Source organism: Mustela nigripes, chromosome 9, assembly GCF_022355385.1.
Source record: "Mustela nigripes isolate SB6536 chromosome 9, MUSNIG.SB6536, whole genome shotgun sequence".
Classification (NCBI taxonomy): domain Eukaryota; kingdom Metazoa; phylum Chordata; class Mammalia; order Carnivora; family Mustelidae; genus Mustela; species Mustela nigripes.
In genome coordinates, this window is record NC_081565.1 from 32,546,994 (window position 1) to 32,569,600 (window position 22,607).

A 22,607-nucleotide genomic window follows, 5' to 3' on the forward strand; every position below is an offset into this window, starting at 1 on the left:
CAAGCAGAGGGGGAAGACAAGGGACTGGAAATGCAAGAGCAGGTACAAAGGAAACTAGAAGGTTCTTTATCTAGAAAGTACATTTTAAAAGATGAGCAAGAAAAGGTGCATCTTGAAATATCGGAGGGGAACCTCACTGGAAGGCCTTGAGTGCCAGGCTGGCTTTGGCCTTTGTAGGGCGGTAGTCAGTCCAGAGTGACCAAGGGTGACCTCAGGTAGGGGGAGGAAGGTGAGGAATACAGCTAGGCTTGGGGTCCAGAAGGCTCTCTCTGGCCTAGATGAGGAGCGTGGATGGGCAGACCCAGTGGGGCCAGAGCCTGGGGTCAGGGGTTTGACCCAGGCCGCAGCAGGGCTGGAAGGCCACATGTGTTTGGCCACTCATGAAGCTGAGACCCTTTTCTGCCATCCATGACCTAGTCATGCTCACCCCTCTGGCTTGTGCTCTCTTCACTCCCATCGTCCCATATCCATGTTTATTTGTGTGTATGCATATATATATATATTTTTTTTTTCTTTCTCACATTTCCTTGCTAATATTATAAAACCACGTGTCATTCCTCAAACATTCCATGTTTGCTTCTCTCTCAGGGCCTTTGCTCAGGCTGTTCCATCTGCCTGGGACATCTTCCCCCCACCTTACCTTTTTCACTGCCAACATGGCCAACTCCTACTCATCCTTCGAATCACAACTCACTTGTCACTTCCTCTGGGAAGCCCTCCCAGACTGTCATGTACTAATCTTTATTATTATCTGTAGTACCCCGGATCCCAGTGGCCCATCTTCCCACAGGATTCTTCACTCCTCTAAGGCGGGCTCAGGCTTACTCTCTCCAATTCCCCAGTGCCAGGTACAGGGCCTCGTCACGCAGTGGCGCTCAGTAACTACAGTGAACAAATATGAGGCCGAATGAGGAGCTAGGGAAGCTCAAGATGCCTGGACGATAATCGTGGTAGTAATTATGACTGTAGATCAAGGAACCTATGATTTGGTCCTCACAACAAGTCTGTGAGACAGATGATTTTGTGATCCCCATTTTACAGATGGGAAAACTGAGGCCGAAGAAGTTAAGTTACTTGCTCACCCAGCCGGTAAGAGGCAAAGCTGGAATTGGAGCCCAGGCAGGCTGGGTCCAGAGGACACAATGTGACCCACATCGCTGGGCTGGAGTGGGGTGGGCCGGTAGGAAATGGGAGTTTTCTTTCTGGCGTTTCTGCCCTTTGGATCGACAGGTGAAGAGATGACAAGCAAACAGGTGGGGGATAATCATACACCATCTCACCAGAGCCACAGAAGTCACCGCAATGACATCCTGTTCATTTGCTTGCCCTTGATAGCGCCCTGTCCACATAGAGCTGACCGCTGCCCTGGTCCTGCCCTCTCCAGAGAGGCTCCCCAGGTGTCCTGCTTTCAGCGCCATGAGCCTCACGCCCCGCCTTGTCTGTTCGTTTCCCACAGATGTCATGGCATTCCCAGTACCGGAGCTCCAAGTTTCGCCACGTCTTTGGCAAACCAGCCAGCAAGGAGAACTGCTACGACTCGGTGCCCATCACCCACAGCGTCCAAGACAATCACTTCTGCGCCGTGAACCCCTGTTTCATTGCAGTCGTGACTGAGTGCTCCTGTGGGGGGGCCTTCTTCGTCATTCCCTTGAACCAGGTAAGGCCACCGGCTAAGCTTCGGGCCCACACAGCCCTCTGGAGATGGTGTAGACAGCGGAAGTAGAAAGGCCTGGGTTTCTGGTCTCACGTGTGGCTTCAGATCCTAACCTTGCCTCTTACCAGCCATGTGACCTTGAGTTCTTTCACTTCTTTGAGCCTTGGTTTCCTCATTGGGAAAAAAAGATACGTATCCTGGGATTTCTGCTTTTAGCAGTTGCCTAGCTACTCCCAAGACCTGTCTTCCACCCCACAGCAAAATAGCTCACTCCCGAATCAGATATAATTTGTAATGCATTGCCGGGCTTACAAGACGTTGGGGAAATGGCCAAAGCCACCTCCTCTCCCCAACAAAAAGAAGCAAATCTTGAGTCAAGAGAGGGAAAATCTTGAGTGTGAGAGAGGGAAGCGGGAAGCGAACAGAAAGCAGTAGCTTGTCCTGTAGGCAAAGGTTACCAGTATAGGTTACACTATATGCAATTGCTGATGTTTCACAGTTTTTTTTTTTAACCCCAAAAGGGTAGTTTCATATAACTTAACCTAACAGCAGATCTTTTCAGGATCCAACTGAGCCTGAGTCGGCTCAAGACAGAATGTCCAAAGGGACTAGCAGGATGCTGGCTACTAGTGCCTCTGGTTCCCAGCAGAGCCAGACAGGGAGTGTCCCCAGAGGAAAGCATCCCATATGTGGACAGAACTCCTACAGAGTGAGATCAGGCATGTGAGCCACCATGAATTAGAGTCAGCTGAAACAAGGAACAACAGGCTTAGATACCCTGTCCCGCGCCCCCCGATGAAGGACTTCAGAAGTTAAAATCATAAATACAAAATAGAATCTCATACACTGGGTTTTCTGGTCCAAATGGAACTGAATTAGAAATCAGTTACAAAAGATAAATTTTAAATCCCCCTTGAGGAGTATCTCACCAGCATTGAAATACCACAATGAGATACCCACAATGAGATACCACCACGACCACCAGATCGGGGAACATGTGAGGAGCTAGGAATCGTGAGTGGTGGTGAGGATGCGGAGCTCGTAAACTGTCAGATGCTTCTGGGGACAGGGTGAACTGTCACCTGTGTTTTGGAAACACATGTGGCAGTTTCTAGTAGAGAGGAAAATACACACACCCTGCAACCCCGAGATTCTGCTGCAAGGTATGTCCACGCGGTGTTTCTGTGCACCAGGATGCAGTGACGACACTGTGCATAGCATTGTGGTTCATATTGTCACCGAACTGCAAAAACTCAAATGTCCGAAGTATTACATAAATAAATCGTGATGTATCCATACTAGGGAACGTACATAATCATGAAAAAGAAACATCATACATACATACCACAACATGGATGAATCTTTTTTCTTTTAAAGATTTTATTTATTGGGGCACCTGAGTGGCTCAGTGGGTTAAGCCTCTACGTTCGGCTCAGGTCATGATCCCAGGGGCCTGGGATCGAGTCCCGCATAGGGCTCTCTGCTCAGCAGGGAGCCTGCTTCTCCTCATCTCTCTCTCTGTCTGTCTCTCTGCCTATTTGTGATCTCTCTCTCTGTCAAATAAATAAATAAAATCTTTAAAAAAAAAGATTTTATTTATTTATTTGACAGGGAGAGAGAGATTACGAGAGGCAGAGAGATAGGCGGGGACAGGAGAGGGGGAAGCAGACTCCCCGCTGAGCAGAAAGCCCGATGTGGGGCTCGATCCCAGGATCCTGAGATCATGACCCAAGCTGAAGGCAGAGGCTTAAATGACTGAGTCACCCAGGCACCATTTTTTTAAAGATTTATCTATTTTTTTAGTTTTGTTTTTATTTATTTTTTTTTAATATTTTATTTATTTATTTATTTGACAGACAGAGATCACATGTAGGCAGAGAGGCAGGCAGAGAGAGAGGGGGAAGCAGGCTTCCTGCTTAGCAGAGAGCCTGATACGGGGCTCGATCCCAGGACCTTGAGACCATGACCTGAGCTGAAGGCAGAGGCTTAACCCACTCAGCCACCCAGGCGCCCCAAGATTTATCTATTTTAGAGAGAGAGAGCAGGAGGAGGGGCAGAGGGAGAGAAAATCTCAAGCAGTCTCCTCACTGAGCACGCACGGCTCCCCACACGGAGCCCGACACGGGGCTCGATCTCGTGACGCTGAGATCAGACCTGAGCTGAAGCCAAGTCAGGACGCTCCGCCGACTGCACCACCCAGGTGCCCCAACATGGGTGAATCCTAATGACAGTTTTGAGGGAAAGATACCAAACAAATTATAAACTGTCTCCTTCTGTTTATGTAAAGATAGATAGAGGCTAAATTAAACTCTACCTTAAGGGATGTATAAGTAAGTAGAAAAACTTTAAGAGCAAGCAAGAGACTGTCCAGAAAACCAGGATAACTATCACCACCTGAGGGAAGGGGGAGTTATGATTGGAAAGGGTCCCATGGTGGGGGGGTGGGGGGGTCTCCTTTGTGTTGCTCACAATAGTTCACGTCTTAGCCTGAGAGGGTGGCAGATATATGGGTAATTTATTTTCCAGTAATTCATTAAGCTGAACACTTATATTTTATGCCTTTTTTATATGCTACATTTCACAAATCGCATACATAAAGATGATACTGTAGAGTTCATGTGATTTTACAGGCCATTGCTGTATAACTTCCAAGGAACTGATCATTTCAATCTTTCGTAAACATTTCTAGAGAATAGGAAAAGAGGGACAGCTCCCCTCCTTGTTCTGTGAGCCAGTGTGACCTTGATTCCAAAACCAAGGAGAGAACAAGAAAGGAAAATGACAGGCCAGCCTTACTCAAGATGTATGTAAAATGGCTAGCAAACCGAATCTAGCAGTGAATTTTAAAAAAGATACATTCTAACCACATTGGATTTATTCCAGAAACTCAAGACAGTTTAATATTAATAAATCTATAAATGTAAATCATTATATTAACAAAGGAAAGGAGAAAGCCGAATGGTCATCTCCATAAATACAGGAAAAAAGCATTGGTGAAGCTCGGTAACCTGTACAGTAATCTGTAATCATTCCTGATACAGATTCTTAGCAAACAAGGAAAAGAGAATTTCACTAACATAAGAAATAGAAGTTTTAAAACCTTTTGTTTAGATTCACCACTTGCTGACATTCTGCCAGTTTTACTTTTTATCTCTTGTACATCTTTCTCTCTGTATGCGTATGTATAGAAATTTTGTTTCTGGGGCGCCTGGGTGGCTCAGTGGGTTAAGCCGCTGCCTTCGGCTCAGGTCATGATCTCAGGGTCCTGGGATCGAGTCCCACATCGGGCTCTCTGCTCAGCAGGGAGCCTGCTTCCTCCTCTCTCTCTGCCTGCCTCTCTGCCTGCTTGTGATCTCTGTCTGTCAAATAAATAAATAAAATCTTAAAAAAAAAAATAAAAAAAAAAAAATAAAAAAAAAAAAAAGAAATTTTGTTTCTGGCCCAGAATCCAGCTGAGAATCATTCATTATATCTAGTTGTCAAATCTCTTTACTTTATTTCATGATCCTGATATTTTTAAGGAGCTGAAGGACAGCTATTTTACAGAACATTTTAAAATTTGGATGTTTGACATTTTTGTCCTCATGATGAGATAAATAATATACATTTGGGGCAAGAATGTTAAACAAATGACACCGTATCCTCAGTTGATTACATCGTGTGACATGTCAGTTTGTCCTATTATTGGTAATAATGGTGATATTTGATCTCCTTGTTAATGTGGTGCAAACATTCATAAAGGTGGAATGTTAGAAATAGCCATTTAGGGATGCCTGGGTGGCTCCGGCGTTAAACATCTGCCTTTGGCTCAGATCATGATCCTAGGGTCCTGAGATCGAGCCCAGCATGGGCTTCCTACTCAGCGGGCAGCCTCCTTCTCCCTCTCCGACTCCCCCTGCTTGTGTTTCCTCTCTTGCTGTGTCTCTCTCTGTCAAATAAATAAATAAAACCTTAAAAAAAAAGAAGAAGAAAAAGAAATATCCCTTTAAAATCAGCAATGAGTTTAATGGGTCATGCTAGCTGGCACCATAGGGCTGAAACACAAGTTAAAGATGTAAGGATTAAAAAGGAAGACATAAAACCACTCTTATTTATAGATTGATTGCTTACATAGAAACTCCCCCCAAAATCTGTGGTCAAATTATTAGAAAAATAGTAAAAGGGGTGCCTGGGTGGCTCAGTAGGTTAAAGCCTCAGCCTTCAGCTCAGGTCATGGTCTCAGGGTCCTGGGATCAAGCCCCGCGTCAGGCTCTCTGCTCAGCAGGGAGCCTGCTTCCTCCTCTCCTTCTCTGCCTGCTTCTCTGCCTACTTGTGATCTCTGTCTGTCAAATAAATAAATAAAATCTTAAAAAAAAATAGAGCGTTTGGAAGGTCGCTGGGTGCAAAAAGTCAGGATACAAAAATGAATTGCATATTTGTATATCTAGAACACTTAGAATTTGTAAACATTTGCAGTGGAATAAAAGAAGATTGGATATGGAGGAATAAACAAGGCTTAAAAGGAGAAAATTACAGAGCATTCTTGAAAGACCAATGTTAAAGGTTAATATATGCTTCTACCTGTGATGAATTCAGCTGCCCATTTCACTGCTCTGGCCATTACCTTTATGATAGCCTAAAATCTTTGCTAATTTGATAGAGGAAAGAGAATATCTTGTTTTAACTTACGACTTTTTTTTAAAAAGATGAAAACCAAACATTTTCCCACACATTTGCCAATTAGTCATTGCTTTTGTGACTAGTCTCTGTTGATTTACTTAGGGGCAAGACTTACTGATCTCATTCATTTGTATGTACTTACTTTAGATCAGAGATATTAATCCTTTGCCTGCCATTTTCTCAATAAATACCATTTTTTGTCTGTTGTTAAAAAAAAAAAAGACCAATGTTAAAGAAGATCCAAGTAAATGGAAATATGTACCATGTTCATGAATAGCCTCTCTTTCTCCTCTCCTAAATCTCCCCAACATTCTCCTTTGTAGGATGTATTCCACAGCGTATTCCTTTCTTAGGACACCATAATGTGATTACTTCGCATTTGTGTTCTTCTGCTAGTACCTCCTAACCTACTTGCAATAGTTGGCGGTTGGGGAGACAACTGGTACTTAGTGTGTGTGTGTGTGTGTGTGTGTGTGTGTGTGTGTGTATCTCACATTTGGGGCATGCGGTTAGTGCTCATAAATTTTCATTGATTGAACAAATTACCCAGGGATTACTCATCTGAATAAATACAGAGAACATCACTGGCAAAGGGAATGTCACCAGCCAAGGTGTGGAGGTGAGACTGTGCAGATGCCCAAGGCAGTAATGCAGAGAACGGTCTGGCTGGAACAGATGAATGCTCTGTGTCAAAGGTGAGGAAGGGAAGTACCTTGAGGAAGTTGATTCGGGCCAGATGAGAAGGGTCTTGAATGCCAGGCTGAGAAGTGTAAACAGTATTCTAGAGCTGAGGTTTTTCAAGCTGGGGAGGGACAAGTGTAAAATGGGATTTCTGCAAAGACTTGAACTTGAAGATCAGAGTTCAGAGGTTCCCTGGAGATGACCCATTTGACTTGTTTCTCCCATACTTTGGGAACTTTTAGAAGATTCTACCCGTCAGACTGTATTCGTAATTAAATAATTAATGTATTTTTCAGATTTTTATTACTCAGCCTCTTTCAGAGCTATCACAATTTCTAACTCAATGAGCTACCGACTATAAATAGGTACTAACAACTGACTTAAGAAAAGAAGTTGCTTTGTTGAGATGGAGTGTGGACCTGGGTAGGGAAAGTGGACCTAATTTAGAAAGATAGGATGAGGGGTGCCTAGGTGTCCCAGTTGGCTGAGCATCTGCCTTCAGCTCAGGTCATGATCCCGGCATCAGGCCCTGCACTGGGCTCCCTGCTCAGCAGGGATCCAAGCGCACCAGGAGCTGGGAGCCACGAATCAGAGCTCACGCCTGCATGTCAGAACATAGATGCTGATTCAGCGGGTCCGAAGTGGGGCCAGGCACTTTGCATTCCAGCCAGCCCCAGACCTGAATTTCAAATAAACACCGAATAACTTTTTTTTTTTTTTTTGCTTATTTTTTTCTTTGTACTTAAACTTTTTTGTGTTGAGAGCGTTGTAGGTTCACATGCAATTAAGAGACCTAACACATAGAGCTTCTGTGTACCCTCTGGCCAATTCCCCCAATGGAAACATCTTGCAAGACTAGAGTACAGTATCCAAACCAGGATATGGACGCAGATACAGTCTAGAAGCTGAATGCTGCCTCCAGCACAAAGATCCCTCCTGCTGCTCTGCCGCCCTCCATCTCCGCCCTCTCCTTAACCCCTGACAACCACTCATCTGTTCTCTTTTTTGAGCCTTGTGCCATTTTAAGAAAGTCGTGTAAATGGAACCATACAACGTGTAACCCTTTGGGCTTGACTTCTGTCACTCAGCATAATTCCCTGGAAATCCACCCAGGGATGGGTGATCTAGGATGGACCAATAGCGCCTCCTTATTCTTTTTTTTTTTTAAACCTTTATTTATTTTTTTTTAAAAGATTTTATTTATTTGACAGACAGAGGTCACAAGTAGGCAGAGAGGCAGGCAGAGAGAGGAGGAAGCAGGCTCCCTGCTGAGCAGAAAGCCCGATGTGGGACTCGATCCCAGGACCCTGGGATCATGACCTGAGCCGAAAGCAGAGGCTTTAACCCACTGAGCCACCCAGGTGCCCCAGCGCCTCCTTTTTCTATTGCTACAGAGTATTAAGTGGTGTGCAGACATTTGTTTGACCGGTCACCTGCCGAAGGCCACTGTGATTGTTTCCAGTTTGGGGCTGTTAGGAATAAAGCTGCTATAAACGTTCATGTACAGGTTTCTGTGGGGACATGAGTAAGTCTCCGTTTCTCTGCCCATGAGTGCAGTCTCTGGGTCCTAAAGTATTTTCACATGTTTAGTTTCACTAGAAACTGCTAAGCTCTTTTTTAGTATAAGTAAAATAGTGCATGGAGTGTACTTACTCTAAAAGAATTATTTGTCATTTATCTGAAATTCACACATCCCTGGGCATCCTGTATTTTTTTTTTTTTAAGATTTTATTTATTTATTTATTTGACAGACAGAGATCACAAGTAGGCAGAGAGGCAGGTAGAAAGAGAGAGAGGAGGAAGCAGGCTATCCGCGGAGCGGACAGCCCGATGTGGGGCTCGATTCCAGGACCCTGGGATCATGACCTGAGCCGAAGGCAGAGGCTTTAACCCACTGAGCCACCCAGGCGCCCCAGCATCCTGTATTTTTATTCGTCAGTTCTGGCCTCCCTCCTCCCAGGGGATGCAGATGCTGCTAGTTTGCAGACTACATTTGCAGTAGCTAAGCTCTAATCTGGTTCTTTTCATATTTACAAAAGAATTTCAAACACAAAAGTAGATAAAAGCAATCCTAGGAACCCTTGTATACCCAGATTCTAGAATTTTCAAGGCTTTGCTGCTCTTGCTTCATCCATCCTTTTTTTTTTTTTCCTGAAGCATTTTTTAAAGATTTTATTTATTTATTTGCTTATTTATTTAGAGTATGCAAGAGCCCGGGGAGGGGCAGAGGGAGGGGAGAGAGTGAATCGGTCAGGCAGACTCCACACAGACCCTGACAATGTGGGGCTCCTGGGGCTCATGGGGCTTGATCCAATGACCCCAAGATCGTAACCTGAGCTGAAATCGAGAGTTAGCCGCTCAACTGACCAAGCCACCCAGGCGCCCCTTCCTGAAGTATTTTGAAGCAAATCCTGGACGTTTTGTCATTATACCCCCATAAACTTCAGGGTGCAGTTCTAAAAACTAGGCATATTTTCTGACAGAACCACAGTGCCATTGATGGCAGCCCCGACAAGAGCTCCGGTGTCACCCGATTCCCAGTGTATGTGGAGATACCCTTGATTGCTTTGTAAATGCCTCTTTGTGCTTGGTTCCTTTGAATCGGCGTCCAGAGAGGTGCACGCATCACATTTGGTTGTTCTTTTCTTGGGTGAACCCATGCAGTGTGCGCGAGTAGGCGCGGAAGGGAGAGGGAGAGGACACGCTTGCTGGGCCTTTGACCCAGTGCGTCCCAGCGGACAGGCCTGCAGGGTTAGCACAGACAGTGCCTACGCTGCTGCCTTCCTTAGCCCCTTCTGCGGGAAATACTGCCCCGTCGTGCAGATGAGGATGCTGTGCTCAGAGAGATGACATCCCAAAGGCTCCTGAGCCCTGAGGGTGAGGACCAGAACGTGGCTGAGCCCTGGGTGTGGCTGTGGGCCTCGCTCTCATTTCACTGGCTTCTCAGTTTGGGCTCTGGTTTCTAGGGGCTTCTCGTCGGTTACCAGGGGTTCCATCCCAGCCAGGCACAGAAAGGTGTCGCTGAACTAGTGCCGTGAGAAGGAAGGGAGGGAAAAATTAGCTGAATATTTCATGGAGTGTGTACAGGCGTGTCAGCGCACATGGTGCCTGGCCTTGCCATGGCGTCCTGGAGGTTATTCTCAGAAGGGCCAGGGGACTCTGCAGGCGGCTGCCTTTCCTTCACTGTGACCTAGGGCCGGCCTGTTTGGAGGGAGGCTCCCGCAGCCTGGGCAACAAGGACTGTGCTCGGGGAACAGAAGCGGCAGCGGCAGGAAGGTCTGGGGACAGGTGAGCCTGGGGCCTGGCTTGCAGCCAAGCCACCCCTGGGGGTTTGTGGGGTGGACTTTGCTGTGAGGTGTGGTGGGTGGGGAGACATGAACACAAGGGCAGGCAGAACCCTGGGGATAGGCCCAAGGGGTGGACCTCGTCGGAGGAGGCCAGACGGACACTGTGTGCCTGGAGAAAGAGAGGAGCATTGGAGGGCCAGACGGAGTTTCTAAAGCCCTCGTCAGATCATGTCACTCCCTGGCTCAGTCCCCTCTGAGAGCTCCCCATTGCCTGCAGACCAATCCTGCCTTCTCATGAGCTTCTGTCTCTGGCCCAGCCATCGTGTTGAATCTCAGCCTTCCGTGGGGCGTACTTACTCCCTCCACACTCAGATTCCCCTTCTAGAAATGCAGGGCTGTGGGCCAGCATGGTGTGTCGCTTTCTGTTTTGTCTTGTTTTATTTTGTTGAAAGCCTCTTCCAGTTCCAGGCAGGTCCTCGTGAAAGTGGCCCATGATGCCAGTGCTGACTGTGCCAAGAGGACAGCCGGGGCGAGCAGGCCGCGAGAGGATGTACTCCCAGGTCCCAGGGCTCCGCCGCCCTTCGCACATGACTATGAACCCCTCTGTTCCCCAGCTGCTGCATTGTACACGGGGATTCTTCACAGGGTGGCTGGGGGATAAATGAAATAAAAGGAGTGAAGCGAAGCACCCAGCACAGGCCTGGCACATGGATGACTCCCTGAATTACAGTCCCTAAAGAACGGCGTTTACACACCTGCTCCTTACAGATTTGTTCACTGGAGTACAGTCTCGGCATTGCTTTATTCACCGAGGGCATCCAGGCACAAACACCTGCCAGATGTGTAGGGAGAGAGTGCAGACCCTCGCGAAACAGTTTGACATCACACTGAGTACATCCCTGGCCCCCCGGAAGCATCCTGAGTGACAAGAACACCGGGTCGTTGTAATTCGCTCTAATAAACTTAACACTGGCGAGTTTCCAGAGAGCTTGCCCTGTACTAGGCGCTGTCCTAAGTGCTTTACTTGGAGGAACTCACGTAATCGCTCACACCCTGCGACGTCCTACTATTGCCATTTCGTAGATGGGGAAAACTGAGGCATAGAGGGCTAAGGTCACTTGCCCAAGGTCACACAGATTAGTGCCACAGCAGGGACTCAAACCCAGGAAGCTGGAGTCAGCCTGCCCGCCTCACCTCTTCTACCTACCACCTCTGCCTCCCGTGTCCGCCCTGGGCAGTTGGAAGGGCCCCCAGAAGCTGTTACACTGTTGTGGGGAGGGCTGCACCCCTGCAAGCGCTGGGGGTTGTAGCAATGGCCTCACAGCTGTCCCATCCCAGCAGCTGAGCTCTGCCCCCCTCAGAGTGTCCCGCACCTGCACGGCTCTGCCCTCTGTCCACTGTCCCATCCACTCCGCCTACCTCAGGGCAGCCCCACTGAGACTTGGAAGTGGCATGTCTCCAGGCTTGAGTGGCCGGCTCCTGCCCCCAAGCCCGGGCTCCAGCAGTCTGCAAGGACTGCAAATCAGCCCCCCTGATTTAGAGCTGAGTTCCCCGTAAATCAGAGGCCTGCCCCGGCTGACTGCTGGCCTCGTGGACTGAGAGGCGGAAGTGGCCTCCTGATTATAAATGTCCCTGTCATGACAGGGCTTTCAGCAGCTCCGTCTCAGCCCAGGAGATGGGCTAATGAGGTCTGGTAACTTCAGACCTCTGCTCTGCCTGCAGGCAGAACAGGCTGCCATCTCCCGTCCTCTGAAAATGCAGAGAAGTTGCCTGCGCTGGGTCTCTGTTTGGGAGGCCTGGGAGGAGTGCTGGCCTGGCTGGGCTATGCCTGGCCTAGAAGCATCTCCCGGGTCTGCGGCACCCCCCGCAAGCCTCCGTGCTCCTCTGAAGGCAGCCACATGCCTTACCAGAATCCTTTGGGACAAAAATTAGGGTAGGGCTGTGGGCCAGAGAACAACTGGGTGTGCCAGAGCAGAAGACCCAGCGTGGCTTATGCCCTTTGACCCAGGAAATGGCCTAAGAGAAGGAAGGGCTGTGTGAGGAAGGGGGCAGGACACAGACGCAGGGCTGAGAGCCCTCCCACAGGGCAAGGGCAGGGCTCATTCACACCTGCCAGCCCCCACCCTGGGCTGCAGCCCCGCCCCACCCCCCACATTTCCTGGGACCCTATGCAAATCCCTCTGGGCTGGGCCCCTGAGCAAAAGCTGCTGGCCCTTATTACAAGTCTCTGAGAGCCCTTCAAGATCTGCAGGTTTAGAACACATTTTTGGCTAATCCGGGAAGGACCCATCTTTTCAGAAAGTTTGGAGTTTTGTGTTAAATACCTTTCATTTATTGCAAAATAAATGTTTTTGCAATAGTTTTATAGAAAGTTGGGAAAATTTTTTTAAAAACCACGGAAGATGATTAAACTACCCATTGTCCACCATCTGGAGGTAACCATGAGTAACATTTTGGAGCACTTCCTTCCAGGCTTTTTCCCCTCATTTTTGATACACTCAGGCAGGCACACACACAAACACGCTCTTAACAAAAGCTGTTGTTCTTTGAGCGCTTACTGTAGGACATCCCTGTTGGGCTTTTCATGCACAGTATTTCATTTTACCCTCGTAACAGCCCTGCGAGGAAGAGATGATTCTTCACGTTTTACACGCGAGGGGGGAAAGCTTGCAAGATTTGAGCAGGGGCAGGACATGATCAGATTTTACATTTCTGAAAGCTCACGCATGACAGTGTGCAAAAGGGCGCAGAGGCTAGGCGAGAGGCTGGTGGCTAGATCGGTGGTCCCGTGCAGACCTGGGCCAGGGCCCACAGGTGCACCTTCTCTTCCTCCAGGCCTGGCTCCAGGCCCTTGCCCACTGCAGGGGGCAGGGAACATGCACCCCTCTTCCTTGCTGAAGGGCCCAGATGCACCTCACACAAAGCTCACAAACAACTCAAGTCCAGACTCTTCCCTTTTCTCTGTCTGAATGTATATATGAGGGTATGATCCTTTTTTCTGATGCATTTGAGGATAAATGACATATTTCCTTGACCTCTAAATACTTAAGTGTTTCCTGAAAGTAGGAATATTCTCTTATATCACCGTATTCCATTATCAACTTCTGGAAGTTTAACATTGTGGTCATACTTGAACCTACCTTTCATGTTCCAGTTTATCCGATAATGCCCGGTGGAGAGTTTCCCCTCCAGTGTGGGATCCGGTCAAGGGTAAGGTGTCTACTACCCTTTCCCAAAGGGCAGGAGCTGGATTGGGCAGAGTATTTGTGAAGGGGAGCCCAGGACCACTGCTTGTGTTTGCAGAGCTACTACGATGGGTGCCTAAGTCTCTGTGAGCCAGGGCCTCTGTGTCTGTTTGCTAGTGTGCCAGAGGGACCTGGAGGCCTCTGTCCGTTCTTGCGGTAGCTGTGGCTTGGAAGCCTTATGAAGCCAGATGGGAGACACCACTGCATCTTTGCTCAGTCTCAGCAGGGCACCATCTGGGTGGTTTCTGCAGAGCTGGGAGTGGTGAGGGAAGGAGAGGTGGTGGGTGTTCCTTGAGTCTGTCCTATTCCTGAAAGATCTTTTATAAAGACCCTGAAACCATCGAGGCTGCCAGTTCATATACTACACTTTATGCCGCCACCACCTTGCGCAGGGCCTGTCCCTATGTATGTCGTGGATGTTGGCCGGTTTTCTTCTCAGCTGTCTCTTCCTCGTATATGGAAAACTGGGTTGCAGAGCCTTCGGGGGGTGGGGCAGGGGGCCTTCAGCACCTGGGGTGGGATTGTGGATGTGGACGAAGCCTGCGTTGCCAGGCAGGGGGCCTGGGTCCTGGCGCCTGTTCCGCCAAGCCATGCAGTGCAATGTGAGAAAAGAGAGTGCTGGTCACTGCCAGCTCTGGGTTTCTATGACTGAACACGTGTGGCAGTCCCACAACCGAGGAAACCCAGGTCTGTGTGCAGAGCTGGAAGTCTCCACTTGGGGCGTCCATCCACCCACACAGCGATTCTCAGCAGGCCAAGAGGGAGGGGAAGGAGGTGCTCGCTTTTTCTTTTTAATTGAAATACAGTTCACATACCATGAAATTCACCATTTTAAAAAACGTATGATTCCGTAGGTTTTTAATATAGTCACGTGCTTGTGCAAACATCACAAAATCATTATGTAAAATAGAAACGGCATACCCATCAGCTGTCACTTCCTCTCGCCCTGGGTCCCGCGCAACCACTAATCTGCTTTCAGTCGCTATGGATTGACCCGTTCTAGAATTTTCATAGGTATTATCCAGGGTTCTGAGTATCAGGTACCAAAAGATGTATTAAGTTGCTCTTAACAGTGAAACCACAGCTGGTCATTTATGTGGAATCCTGCAATGTGTGGCTTTTTGGGTCTTTTTTCACTTAGCGTGTTTTCAAGGTTTGTCCATGTCAAAGAGCATGTTGGTTTTTTGTTTCTTTTTTTTTTTCCGGCCAAATAATATTCCATGGTGTGAATATACCACATTCTGTATATTCATTCGGTCATTGATGGACATTTGGGTTGTTTCCACCTTTTGGCTATTATGAATAATGTCGCTATGAACATTGGTGGATGAGCTTCTTGTAGGCCTGTGTTTTATTTTTCTTGGGGCTCTACCTCGGGGTGCAATGGCTAGGTCACGTGGTAACTGTGTTTAACCTAGTAGGGAGCACCCAACTGTTTTCCAAACCAGCTGCACCGTTTTTGCATTCCCATCAGCGGTGTCTGAAGGGAAATAGCCTTTGACTGAAAACCTACTATGTGCTAAGCACTATGCTAGACCCTTTCCACACCTCATCTCCTGAAATCTTCACATGAACCCCAGGAAATACCTATTATTGCCTCCATTATACTGAAGAAGACACTGAGGCCCGGAGAAGTGACATGAGTCCCCCAGCATCACCAAGAGAACAGTGGTAGGGCCTAGATTGACACCCTGTCTGTTTCTTATGTTTTCCTGCCTACTCTGTGATTGCTGCCTGCCGAGTGACCGTCCACATGCTTATGTGGGATTAGCCCCTCTTCTCCCCAACACTCCTGGGTACTGTTTTGCAGACGGGAAAGTTGGACCCCCACTACCCAAGGGTCTGCGGGCATGGAGGGAACGTCTTAGACATCAAGTGGAATCCTTTTAATGATTTTGAGATCGCCTCCTGTTCTGAAGATACCACAGTGAGTGTCTGCGTGAGGCGGTTCCCTTTCCCGAGAGGAGCGGGCTGGGGGCATGGGGAGGTGGACTGATGGGTGTCTGTGCTTAGCTCGGATGCTCCTAACCCCGTGATCCTTCATGAGGCGAGGTCAGTGTGGGGGGAGGGCTCAGGGAGATTGTGCAGGAGAAAGTCTGGGCTCTGGGACTTGCCCACATGCCCAGCATACCTGCAGCACCTTATCTGGAGCCTCTGGCACTCTTGGGGTTGCCGTCCTGGTTTTAAATCCTGGTGACCAGGAAATAAATATGTGTTGAACTGAAAGCAAAGTCTGCCTGAAAACCCTGTGTATCTCTGAGGGTAAGGGGCCATACAGTCACCCAGGGGCCTGAGAGCTCTGAAAGACAACGGAGAACATCAAGTTTCTGCCATCCCCTCTGTGTCACCCCCTCTCACCCCCACCCACCACCCCCAGCTCCATTTGTATCCACTTTCTGCTGTGCAAGCCCCTTCCATCCTCAACAATACTACTCTGAAAGGAAGTCCCAGTACCTCTTCCCAGGCCCTTCCTGTGGGGTATAGGCCATGACCTTCTGGCCCTTTATCTTTCCTCTTTCAGGCCATCTAAGGGGGCCACTCCAAAGGAAAGACTTTGGCCATACCCTGTCCTGCGCCAGAGACTGCACTGGCTCCCTAGTGCTCTGATGATAGAGCACAAACTCTTGCTCCTGGCCTTTGAGGCTGTAGCCTGAGCCTTTGGGACTAGGAAGGGGTAGACGACTGTCCTTGGAGAGATGGTCTAGGCTGGGAGCTGGGTTTGATCTGACATCCAGCCTGGGAGTCAGGCCTGTGGCCCGCCCAGCTGCCCACAATGCAGGCCATTAGGATGGCAAAGATTACCAGGAAGCAGATTTGGAGGCCTGGGCTCAACTCTGGCAATGTGAGCCCCGTCTTGGGCTGGAAGACCTTGGCAAAGCCACTATCCCTCTGAGGGTTCCAGAGAGATGGATACAGAGAGCACTCCCCTGGCCCTTCTGCCGGGCACTGCCAGTTCTGTGGCTTAGGGTGGCCTGGGTACCAGGTGACCCTGGCTAACAGCTCCCCTTCCCCCCACTGTATCTCCCCTGAAAGATTAAGATCTGGGACATCCCCAAGCAGCTGCTGACAAAGAACCTCACAGCCTGCAAGAAGGAGCTAATGGGCCACACCCGCAGGGTGGGCCTGGTCGAGTGGCATCCCACGGCTGCCAACATCCTCTTCAGCTCTGGCTACGACTTCAAGGTGGGTCCGTGCTCTCGTTTCCTGGGGCCCCCCTAACATGACCGCACTGGGCACTTCAGACAACAGAAATTGACCCTCGCTGTGTTCTGGAGACCAGAAATCTAAAATCAAGTTGTCAGGAGGGCCGCGGTCCCTAGAATGCTCCCTCCTGTGCCTCTTAGAACTTCCGATGGCTCTGGGCATTCCCTGGGCTGCACCTGGGTCACTTTGGCCTGCCTCCAGCTTCATGCAGGCTTCTCTGTGTTTCTGTGTCCTCTCATCTTTGGAGCAGGACACCTGTCAGCGGATGCAGTGTCTACCCCAGTCCATATGACCTCATCATAATTAGTTACATCAGCAAAGACCCGGTTTCCTAATAAGGTCACATTCTGAGGCTCCAGTGGACATGAGGTTTTGTGGTCGGGGCGGGGGGACACTGTACAACCCCTTAGTCGTCCTGGAGGGGTTGGGCTGGATCCCATCTGGAGAAGCTTCGCACTGCCCCACTGACAGCCAAGCTGGCAGTCTATGGGTCCTGGGGTTGGGGAAAATTCATGGTGGTGGAGCCCTGGATTCTATTACAACTCAGTCTCTGCCTTGCAGTAGGAACTAGGAAAGTCCCTTGACTTTTCTAGGCCTCAGTTTCTCCTTTTGTACATGAATGGGGTCGGTGTGACCATAGCCGTGGCTTTGAAACTCTTCCCTTCACAACACAGGGCTTTATGGAGGCACTTTGGGGACCTCTCTAATGGATCAGGGATGGGAGCGGTTGACAGAGCCTCTGACCCCCTTCTGATCAGAAGTGCTCTTTCACATGTGTATGTGGGCTGTGTCTGCAGGGCCACGCTATATGGTTGTGCACGGAACTCTGCACACAGTTCCACGGGGTGCAGGTCACGTCACGGGCTATGGGAATGGATCTCCCTGGAGCTGTGCAGTGCACAACCTCCGCAGCTAAACGTGGCAGCCCTCTATCTGTGTGAGGTGGAAACTGCTGCTAATCAGTGTGTGAGAGCCCCTGGACTAGCTCATCTCTGGGGTCCTCCCAGCGTGGATGGTTTGTCACTCCAAAGCAGATGGTGTTTTCTTTTTGCCGCCAGACAGCCTGACTCCCGGCTTCCCCTCCTGCCACGCGGCGGCTTCAGCCAGCAGATCCCGCCTCCCACCCAAGGCTTCTTGGCCAGACTGCCATCTGTGGCTTCCCTCCTGGGGATACCGTGTTTCACTGCAGCCTGGCGGGCGTGCGACCCTGGAAGCCCGGGGTGGGGGTGGCCGCCGTGCTCAGAAACAGCTCATTGCCGTGCAGGTGATGGTGTGGAACCTGGACACAAAGGAGTCTGTAATCATGAGCCCCGTGAGGACGATTACCTGCCACCAAGGCGTGATCCTCTCCATGTCCTTCAACACCAATGGCAGCCTGCTGGCCACCACCTGTAAAGACCGCAAGCTTCGGATCCTCGACCCCCGGGCCGGGACTGTCCTCCAGGTGTGTGCCGGGCTGGGGTCTGGCTTGGGGGCAGAGGAGCAAGGGGCGGTGAGGGCCTGTGGGAGGCTAGTAATGCTGTGGGCACTGTGGCCAAGCCTTCACATGTGCTATCTCTCTGTCCTCTTGGCCCTGCTGGGAGGTGGGATGTGTCCCCTGCATTCTTTGGATGAGAAAACGAAGGCTAAGGAGAGGTCAGGTGATTTGCCCACCTTGAAAGCTGAGTTTTGAACCTAGTTAACTCCAGAACTTGCCGGTGTGCCTAAGCTCTGTCAAGAGGCACATCACGGGGCACCTGGGTGGCTCAGTGGGTTAAGCCTCTGCCTTCAGCTCAGGTCATGATTCCAGGGTCCTGGGATCGAGCCCCACATCAGGCTCTCTGCTCAGCCGGGAGCCTGCTTTCCTCTTTCTCTCTGCCTGCCTCTCTGTCTGCTTGTGATCTCCGTCTGTCAAATAAAAAAATAATAAAAAATTTAAAAAAAAAAAAAAAAGAGGCACATCACTCCTGCCGGTCTGCTGTGTGACCAAAGACAAGCACTTTCTGTTCTCTGAGCCTTCGCTTCCTTATCTGCAACAGTGGGCTGTCAGTCCTTCCTCTAGAAGGATTGAATGAGATAACTCAGGTGACAATGCCCACCCCGCCCATTGCCTTGCATACAGTGAACACTCAAGGATCTCTCAGCACGAGCATAGAGGTGCGCTGAAGTTTGCCTCGATCATAGCTCAGAAAAAGCTCAGCAAAAATAGTAGTTGAGCCCCCAGATGGATGGGAGGATCTCTGGAAGGCTTCCTGGGGGTGGTGTCTCTGGAAAGATTCTCTAAGCAGAGCTAGGTAGTGAACAAGAAAGGCATTTCAGTAGAGCAGCAGCAGCAAAGGCAGGGAGGCCAGGGACCCTAGCTGTGGCCCACGAGCCCCTGACCACACATGTCCATCCAGGAAACCAGCTGCACAGGGCACCGGGCCAACAAGGTGCTGTTTCTGGGGAACCTGAATAAGCTGCTGTCCACGGGCACATCCCAGTGGAACAACCGGCAGCTGGCGGTGTGGGACCAGGTGAGTATCCCGTGCAGCCCTCCCTGCCCCTCACTGTTGTCTATAGCTGAGTTTTGGCTTTGTTCACTCACTCGTTTGTTCGTGCCCTTACTCATTGCCCAAGCACATACTTAGCAGAGCCGGCCGGTGCTAAGGGTGCTGGGATGCAAACTGGGGGGCTGCTCAGATCTTGCACATCTTCTCGTTTGAGGAGGGAGTGACCGTGGTGTGGGGCTCAGGGGGAGGTGGCCGCATCTGGACCAGGACGAGGGGTGGGGATGGGGGGAGAGAGAGGAGATGTGCTTCTGGACAGAAGGAACAGCTGGGGTGAGGGCTTGGAGGCAGGTGGGCAGGAGCAGCAGCTGAGGGGGTGAGGGCAAGGGCCAGGCCAGGCACTGCAGGAGCGCTTGGCTAGAGTTCAAAGATAGACAGATTGCTTGCTCTCTCTGACCTCCTCCTCCATCAAATAATCAGACAAGCAGGGGAGGGCTGGTGTGCCATCAGCGGTGTGAGAGGTGATGGGTTGGAGGCAAAATGCCTGCAGGGTAAAAGGGGGTGGTCTCTCTCCCTCTGTCTCCTTCCCTCTCACATGCACGCGTGCACACACACACACTCACCCAGAGCCCCTTGGCAGGCATTCCCATCTCCAGGAACACCACTGAGGACCTCCAGGAGTGACCCACAGGCCTTCCTGGTCTCCTTTCCTTGTAGGACAACCTGTCCCAGCCTCTCTTCGAGATGGACCTGGATGGCTCCTCGGGCGTGCTGTTTCCCTTCTATGATGTGGACACCAACATGCTCTATGTGGTGGGGAAGGTGAGCCTGGTGTGGCAGGGAGGGGGCTGCCTGAGCCCCTGAGGCAGGGAGCAGGGCTACCCCAGCCTAGCCCTACCGCTAGCCCCACAACAACCGGGGGCCCTGGGGGTTCAGGCCAGGGAGAGGGATGAGGAGGGCTTTCTGGACACTGTCTCCCTGCACTGGGCACATACCCTGTCCCACCATCCTGGCTCCCAGCGAACACCCAGGGCCAGGGCTTTGGGCAGACACCCGAGGCTTATCGCTCCTCAGGTCTGGGACCAGATGAGGAGGCCCCATTGGTGTTTCTCAATAGGGGTACCTTCGAATTTGGGCTGGAGCAGGTTTTCACTGGGTAGGACTAACTGGTACTTGGCCTTGTAGCTCCTCCCCACCAGTGCCTGGAGCAGCACTCTGTCCCTCTCTCCCTTCCCAAGTCACTAGGACAGGGACAACCAGAAATGCCCCAGAAGTGTAAGATCACTGGACGGTCTCAGGACCCACCATTGCTGACCTTTTTGTGCAGCTGGGAGTGGGACTCAGGCCTGTGCTCCCAGAGTTTCTGCCTTAGAGGCACATAGGTGGGCTTTGGGTCATGATTGGGAGAATCGAGTGTTGAAATGAGGACCCCTTGCTGCTTTAACAGCAGTTCCCTGGTGTTTTCTTATGTGAGGTGGCTTTGCCAGCCCTTCGGTCACTGTGAATGCCAGGTTTCTGCTGCATGGCCGTGGGAGGCCCCGGGGGGGCGGATGGGACCCGGCTCTGAGTTGTACCCTCCTCCTCCTCAGGGAGATGGAAACATCCGCTACTATGAGGTGAGCGCCAACAAGCCTCACCTGAGCTACCTGACAGAGTACCGCTCCCACAGCCCGCAGAAGGGGATGGGTGAGTACGGAACGCTGAGGACACGTGGGGTCTGGGGAGACAGGAGCGAGTCAGATGAGGGCCCCACCCTGGAGAGGACCCCATTCAGGAGGTCAGAAGGAGGATCAAGGCAGACTCTGTGGGAGCTCTGATGGAAGTATGTAGGATGTTCTCTGGGAGCAAGTAGCAGGAAGTCGAGGAAGGCTCCCCAGAGGAGGCAACACTCGAGGAGCCAAAAGGGGAGCGGAGCACAGTATGCGGAGAGAATGAAGGCATTCTAGGCTGAGGTAGGGCAGTTACAGCAGCAGCCACAACATAAGAGAGACGGACCTAGGAGAGCCCCTATTCTGTAAGTGTATTTGGGAATAGAAAAAAAAAATGAAAGAAGACACATCTCTATGTTATCTATAAGAAACCCACTTGAACATGAAGACACAGCTACATTAACCACAAAGGGAAGGAGAAGGACACCATGGTAACACTCATCAACAGGATGGGGGCAGGAGCTCTGTTCAGAGCAGCTCAGGCGCAAGCTGGAGGGGAGGACCAAGTCTGATTACTCCAACCCCATTTCCCCAGCACAGGGCCCAGCCCAGTGTAGGTATTTGCTCATGAACTGTCTGTAGACGGAAGGGGGGTGGGAGGAGGGAACTCTCTGCTCATGCCCAGGTGTGCACTCTGGCTTTGCCCCTCACCCTGGGTCCCTGTGACCCCAGCCCAGCCAGAACCTCTGAGCCCTCCTTGGCCATCTGCCCGCAGGTGTCATGCCAAAGAGGGGTCTCGACGTCACCTCCTGCGAGATCTTCCGCTTCTACAAGCTGATTACAAGCAAAGGCCTCATTGAGCCTATATCCATGATTGTACCCCGGCGGGTAAGGGTGGTGTGGCCATCTGTGAGGGAGGCGGGAGCCCCTTCTGAAGAACACATGCCCTGGGAGCTGGAGCCCGGAGCCCATGCCCTTGGGGTAACAGCAAGGAGGCTGGTGGCCACTCCTCAAGGGAAAGGCCTTTCTCATTGTCAGTGCAGTGTTGCTGGGAGCTAAGGGTCCTGAGACCAAACCATCTCTGCTCTTGAGTTGCTGTGTGACCTTGGACATGTCCCTTTGCTCTCTTGGCCTTGGTTTCTTCAACTCCTAGGTGGGGAAATCCTGGACCCCAGCTCCCTTAGGGCCCTCCCATCTGGGCAGCCCCTTTGCCACCTCGGTCCTCACTCCTGGCTTCTCCTACAGTCGGAGTCTTACCAAGAGGACATCTACCCGCCTACGGCAGGAGCCCGGCCCTCTCTGACAGCCCAGGAGTGGCTCTGTGGGATGAATAAAGGTGAGGGGGGCAGACGAAGGCCCCGTGCAAATGTGAGGTGAAATGGAGTGTCCAGTCATCCCAGGTAGCTGAAAGGGGTTTGGCCTACAGTTGTATTCTCCCATAACCCCTTGTCCTTGACAGTGAGTCCCCATTGGCTAGGATGGTCCCATATGGGTCTGAGAATGGAGGGCTTGTCCTAAGTGGCTCAGGAAAGTCTTTCCAAATCAAGGCATTTTGCTCCATGGAACACTTCTTGAAACTCCAGACTGTGCAGCGTGAGTGGGCAGTCTCGGCCCCAGGCCCTTGCCCATCTTCTCATCCCCACTTTGCAATTACTTTTCAGCCTAAGAGACCCTAGTCTAGGCAGAAGCTTCCCGCTGCCCACGCCTGCCCCAGGCCCTTCCTCCCTGTGCTGACACCCCCCCCCCCTGCCCTGTCCACC

The 22,607-nt window shown here is 50.7% G+C and overlaps 1 protein-coding gene across 1 annotated transcript in view; it reads left to right on the forward strand.

Annotated features, from left to right (window-relative positions):
* The window catches only part of CORO2A (coronin 2A), a 53,576-nt gene that overhangs the window by 26,374 nt on the left and 4,595 nt on the right, over nucleotides 1-22,607 (forward strand). Inside the window, exons 2-10 of the mRNA XM_059411218.1 lie at nucleotides 1,457-1,657; nucleotides 15,337-15,453; nucleotides 16,560-16,709; nucleotides 17,995-18,174; nucleotides 19,109-19,225; nucleotides 19,916-20,020; nucleotides 20,788-20,884; nucleotides 21,623-21,735; nucleotides 22,093-22,183. Coding sequence (XP_059267201.1) covers nucleotides 1,457-1,657; nucleotides 15,337-15,453; nucleotides 16,560-16,709; nucleotides 17,995-18,174; nucleotides 19,109-19,225; nucleotides 19,916-20,020; nucleotides 20,788-20,884; nucleotides 21,623-21,735; nucleotides 22,093-22,183 — 1,171 coding nt within the window. The remainder of the gene's footprint in view (nucleotides 1-1,456; nucleotides 1,658-15,336; nucleotides 15,454-16,559; nucleotides 16,710-17,994; nucleotides 18,175-19,108; nucleotides 19,226-19,915; nucleotides 20,021-20,787; nucleotides 20,885-21,622; nucleotides 21,736-22,092; nucleotides 22,184-22,607) is intronic.